General features: G+C 41.3%; 1 protein-coding gene across 15 annotated transcripts in view; it reads right to left on the bottom strand.

Moving 5' to 3' along the window:
- Window positions 1-6,000, bottom strand: part of MYT1L (myelin transcription factor 1 like) — a 383,199-nt gene that overhangs the window by 40,554 nt on the left and 336,645 nt on the right. For all 15 annotated transcript variants that reach the window (XM_032791093.2, XM_032791090.2, XM_032791100.2 and 12 more), the window contains one exon: window positions 2,423-2,485. In XM_032791093.2, coding sequence (XP_032646984.1) covers window positions 2,423-2,485 — 63 coding nt within the window. The remainder of the gene's footprint in view (window positions 1-2,422; window positions 2,486-6,000) is intronic.

Below are 6,000 nucleotides of genomic sequence, written 5' to 3'. Positions count from 1 at the left end.
GGGGGCAGGGGTTTTCTCCCCTGCTTTTAGCATCCAAGGGATTTGGAATCTGGGTGTCCCACCAAGGGAGGGTTGGGGCACCAGAGAGAGGAAAGAGGGGGGTCAGGCTCTCTAATTAAATTCCTGACCTGGTGGCAGCCCAAATACCCAAGCTGGTAGTGAGCTTGGGGGAGTTTCAGGTAAGCCCCCAGACTTTTGGACGCTAAGGTCCAGGTTTGGGACAGGACCAGATTGTGGACGCTAAAGTCCAGGTCTGGGACTGGGAGGCTAGATTACCACAGGGGTACATCAACTTATCTATATATTTGCCTACTTCTACAACAGAATACATAGAAATCACTAGCGAAGTCAGTACAAACTAAAATTTCATACAGATAAAATGAAAAAGTAAGCAATTTTTGTGTAATAACATGCTGTGACATTTTTGTACTTTCATGTCTGATTTTGTAAGCAAGTGGTTTTTAAGTCTGGTGAAACTTGGGGTATGTAAGACAAATCAGACTCCTGAAAGGGGCACAGTAGTCTGGAAAGGTTGAGAACCCCTGCTCTATACCAAACCATGAATCTTGTATGGTACTGTTTAATGTTGGACACTGAATGGGTTGTATTAACACCTTTAACTATTTATTCCCTCTAAATTAATACAACAATGCACACGCTCTGCACAGAATTGAGCTACACATCAGCTCACAACAGCCCGTTGTGGAAAAGGGTTTGGTGGTGGGGTATGGTTACTGGATTCAAATTTATGCAAAGGCCACAAACACTCGAACAGAATTAACACAGGGATCTTAGACCTTATTTCCAGGGCTGGATTAAGTCACAGAAGTGAGGCAGAGTTGCCTTGTGCCTTTTCTGTGGGTTGAGGTATATTCTCTTCCCTCACAACCTCTTCATAGTCCCGTGAATTTTATTTAATGTTATTAATTCCTTCCTTTTTTCTCCAACTGACTAGATGACTTCTGAGACTGGCCACAAGACAATAGCTCTCACTTGTACCATAATGCAAAAGAATCTTCAAATTGAATTAGCAGATTCAGGAAGTTTGCGGCCAGTTGATTTGGCAGAGCACCTTAATGCCAATCTTCATAGTAATCTGAATTTAAGAGTTCTTTGGTGTTTACTGTTGTGTGTACATTATTTTTTAAAAGTGACACAGACACATAGGAGCCTATGGGCTTGTGTACACTTAAAATGCTACAGTGGCACAGCGGTACCATTGCTGCTGTGCTGCTGTAGTGCTTCAGTGTAGTCACTACTACCCTGGTGTTGATAATCCACGGCCCTGAGAGGTGGTAGCTAGGTCAACAGAATAATTCTGTCTACACCAGGGGTTAGGGAAGTTTAACTTCGTCTCTCAGGGGGGTGGATTTTTCACACCCCTGAGAGATGTAGCTATACCAATGTAAATTCCTAGTGCAGATCAGATCTTTCTTATTGACTTTCAATGAAATTTAGACCCTAAATGCCTAAAAGCCAGATTTTTAAATGCACTTAGGCGCCAAAAGATGCAGCTAGGTCCCTAGTGGAATTTTTTAAAAACGCAACTAGACTTTTAAATCCTACAAGGCACTTATCTGCATTATTAGGTGCCCACATACCTTTAAAATTTGGCCCTCAGTCACTTTTGAAAATGTAATATAGGCTCCTAACTCACTTAGGTGATTTAAAACTTTTTACACCTTGTTTTTTAAGCAACAAAGAGTCATGTGGCACCTTATAGACTAACAGATGTATTGGAGCATGAGCTTTCGTGGGTGAATATCCACTTCATCAGATGCATCTTTTTAAAGGTAATCTTTATTTTTGAAATTAAATAATTTTTAAAGGGAATTTAATCATTATTGTGATTTAGTTGTCATTTGTCCTGAACCCAATGGTGTGGCAGATTCCTTCATGTCTGTGTTTCGCTGATGTTTTGGTTTTAAATTACTTTTCTCACTTACACCAGTTTCACACTGCTGTATCTCTACTGGCTTCAACAGAGTCCCTGCTGGTTTGCACCTATGCGAGCAGATAATCAGGCCCAATAGCATTAACTTTAATAGGAGCAGGAATTGGCTACACTACTAACCCTGGGCCAGACATCATAAGGTACGTTCCTGTTACTAAATATAAAGCAGCTTTTCTCACTTTACTGCGTTTCATACACATAATGGAGGTGGCACTAACTACTCAGCATCTACCACTTCCTAGTTACTATACTACCATAGTATCTCCTCTTCTGGGAATGGGAAGATACTATTGTTACCTTGATCAACAAATGCAGCATTTCCCTCAGCATCTGATGCAAATGAGTTTAATAAGGCACAGGTAACAGATAACCCCCCTCACACACACACCTGCACCACAGGTCCCTTTTCCATTTTGTAATCCAACTGAAACATACACGACTTAAAGACCAAAAACTCTCTTTACATACCTTCGATGTGAAGCATAATTCCCAGTAATGTGCCCAGAGCCATCACAACCAGGGGTCGGACACCTAAAATAAATTAAAACAAATATTAAATGGAGTAATTTACTTGGGAAATAAAACCCAAACATCAACCACCCACCAAAAACTCCCTGCTTGGGATGTCGTTTCCACAGGTGCCAGCCAGGGAGAACCCTGCGGGCTTCTTTGGCTCTGCCTCCTCAGAGCTGAATCCCAAAGCAGGGGGTGGAAAAGCTCTCTTCACTCGCAAGCAGAAAGCTGTTTGCTTCCAGGCCACCTCCCCACTCAGACAGCATCTGGCCGACACTGGCATTAGAAGATGAGCAAGGGATTTCCGCAGCTAATTAGCAGCAGCCAGATGTCACCTCACCACAGCGCTGAATATGGAAACAGGTCAGGCCTATGCTGTATTGCTATTTACTAAAATAAGGATAACTTTACACGCTGGGCATCCTGCTACCAAGTAGGGTTATTGCTGTAGCCCACCATACGCAGACTCATACACTGATCTCTTTTTCCCAGAGGAAAAGCCTCTGAGAAAGGCCAGGAATGCAGGCAGAGGGGAAAAGGAATACTGCCCTCTTGTGGTCAAATTGCAACCTAACTAACAAACAAACCTAACTAACAAACAAACTGGACAAAAAAGCCATTAATGTAATCATGTCCTGTAAAATTTCCAGTGATTATACAGTATTTTAAAGAATATAGAAAAAGGTTCTACACAGAGGTGACAGGCATGCACATTACAGAATAAATTAAATTAGAAAGCTTAATTAAAATAAACAGTGTGTATTTGAACTTCTGAACTTGATCTCATATGATGTATTAACTACAAGTGTAATGAATTAAAAGAGAAGCAAAACTACTTTATATAATACAATCAGACAAATATTATACATTTCCAAGACACACACAGTTTGTGCATTTCTGGGCTTCTAACTGTTCTTTAAGAATTCAATTCAGGAAAGCATCACTATTCAGGAAAGTGCTGAGGCATTGTATAAGTCCCAATGTGCTTAAATCTGATCTCCTCAGTGAAGCAAATGCTTAAGTGCTTTCCTGAATGGAGGCCTACACTCATACAGATGAGCCCTTTCTCACAAAGGTTTCTGGGGAAATCTAAAACCTTCATAAACTCAAAACTCGGTGTTGTGGAACTCTTATGCCCCGTAAGGCTGAAATTAAATTTCTGTGGAGCTCAAAATCACCTCCTACTGTTGTGGAGTTTCACAGGACTGAAGGTTCAAGGGCATTTGGCACAATCCACAGGGACACAAATTAAACTAGAGTTTCTGTTAACTGGATTTGGGATACACTCTGCACCTGGCAGTGAATTAACTTGCTGTGATAGTGATCAAGAAGAGGCAAGCAACAAGAGATGATACAACCAGAAATAAAACAAATGGCCAGCAGAAGGATTTAATTTCTGATGCACTTTCAGGACATATTCACACAGGAACTGAAACAGAGCCTGGGGGCAGCTGGGCTCCAGGTGAGGAGCCATGCGGAGCTGAGAGCTCTGGCTTTCAACCCCTCCCTTGCACTGCCCCTTTTCAGTTGGTGAAAGCGCTCCAGGCAAGGACGTGCACCAGCAACAGGAGGAGGGTAGTGTGAGATAAGTTGACATAGGTCAACTTAAGTCTGTAGTGAAGACATGCCCTATGAAAATTCATTTGTGTAAAACTTCACCTCTTTCTATTAACTTCATAGGAAAGAGCTTATGAATAAAGATGTCAGCAATCTATATGAACTGAGAACCTGTGGAATATCATAGGTTTATTACACTCAAGTAAGTTTCTTGGAACCAGAACAACTTTGGGTGAGCAGGAAGACAATATATCACTAAGACAGTGGTGGCTGGAGACACTGCCTGCAAAAGCCATGAGAAAGTGTTATGGATTTTCAAAGGAGCTCAATGCTGGCCTAACTCTGCTTCTACTGAAGTCAACGGAAACTGCATTAAACCAGCACTGTACACATTTTCAAATCTCATCCTATATCTTTAGAGGGAGTAGGTTCACGTATAATGCTCACGAGCAATCTTCCTACATTTCAGAAAAAATGTTACCTCTGTATCTTATAATACAGGCTATCCAGCTCCTACCAGGACTCATGCATATGTGGGAAGGGGAAGGAAGGCAGGCAGGCAGGAAATGCCATCTCCCATGCCCAGATCATGCCTTACTTGGTGTGTTCAAGGCTGGAAATGCTAACTTGGGCAAGTACTTGGACTTGGGCAAGTACTGGCTGTAGCATAATAACTGGCTCCTGCACAAGAATTCTGCATGGGAAGGGGCTCTCTATTTTATAAACTATTATCTCAAGCACTATTGGTTCCTATGCATTTGTACAGCACCAGGCACACAGTGATCCTGGTCTAGGTTGAGACCTATAAACAATGCTGTGGTACAAATAATAAACCAAATGATGATAACTAGGTATGATATGCAAACCTATCTCACTTTATTCTTGCTATTTTGTAAGCAATAGATGACCAAATTCTGCTCGAGCTGTACTTGTGTATCCTAACTAAAGTTACCGGGGATGCTCGGATGGATGTGAGAGTTTGGCTCTACGTTAGGCTGCAAGTTCCTTACTCAACAGTTACACAACTTGGGGGTTCTCCCCATGCCTCATACCAGACACAGATAACTAGCACACACATTCTGGATTGCATAATTGTTTTAGATAGTGGACATTTTATGTTTAAAACATTAAATGTTTAATGAACATGATTAAAAATAATCTCATTTAAATACTTTATTTCTAAATATTTAGTTTTTTAAATTCAGAAAACTGGGCTCAGAGATCTGAGTTCTATTCTTGGCTCAGTCACTGCCTGAGTTACCTTGGGAAAGTCAATTCATCAATATATGCCTCAGTTTCGCCATGTATAAAATTCATGTATGGAGACATACTTCTTCTGTAAAGTGCTTTGAGACTGGCAAACAAAAAGCACTGAATAAGGGCTAAGGATTACTGTTATTCTTTCAGGCTGGCCTCTTTTTTTTCCACAAGTATCACAGCCACTATACTTTAGTCAGTTTCTCTTCCTGTCAGAGTCAATTACTTCAATGGAATCTAGATCAGGCTCCTAATGATACCATCCCATGGGAGTGGGCCCTTCATTATCCCATTAATTAAATGTTTGGGCTGAAGGTGTCTTTAAACTTAGGCTCTGAATGTACCCTCCACTTAGGTGAGACAGGAGAACATAGATCCATCCAGCTTCCCCACTAGAGCTGTCTGTGGAACCTAGAGTTCCTTTCCTCATTTATCCAAGAGATCAGTAGGGTTGGGAGGCCAGAGCCTCCTCCATAGACCCTCTATCCTCTCTCCCTGAGGGTGCAATACGATAGAAATTGCACACAATGAGTTTCCAGGATATCTTCACAGGAAGATATGATTTGCCCCTAACTAACATGATTTGTAAGCAGCACTAATCTTTTTCTTGAAGTTAAACCCTTGCACACCCCCATTTGGACACTTATTTCTATGGAAGAGTGGCTTATTTGAGTTTAACTTAAACTGACTCCTAATAGACATGAACTAAACCAAAATAA

The sequence above is a fragment of the Chelonoidis abingdonii genome, chromosome 3, assembly GCF_003597395.2.
Source record: "Chelonoidis abingdonii isolate Lonesome George chromosome 3, CheloAbing_2.0, whole genome shotgun sequence".
In the NCBI taxonomy this organism is placed as follows: Eukaryota; Metazoa; Chordata; order Testudines; family Testudinidae; genus Chelonoidis; species Chelonoidis abingdonii.
Note: the sequence above shows the minus strand (reverse complement) of the source record. Positions and strands in the feature narration are given on the sequence as shown.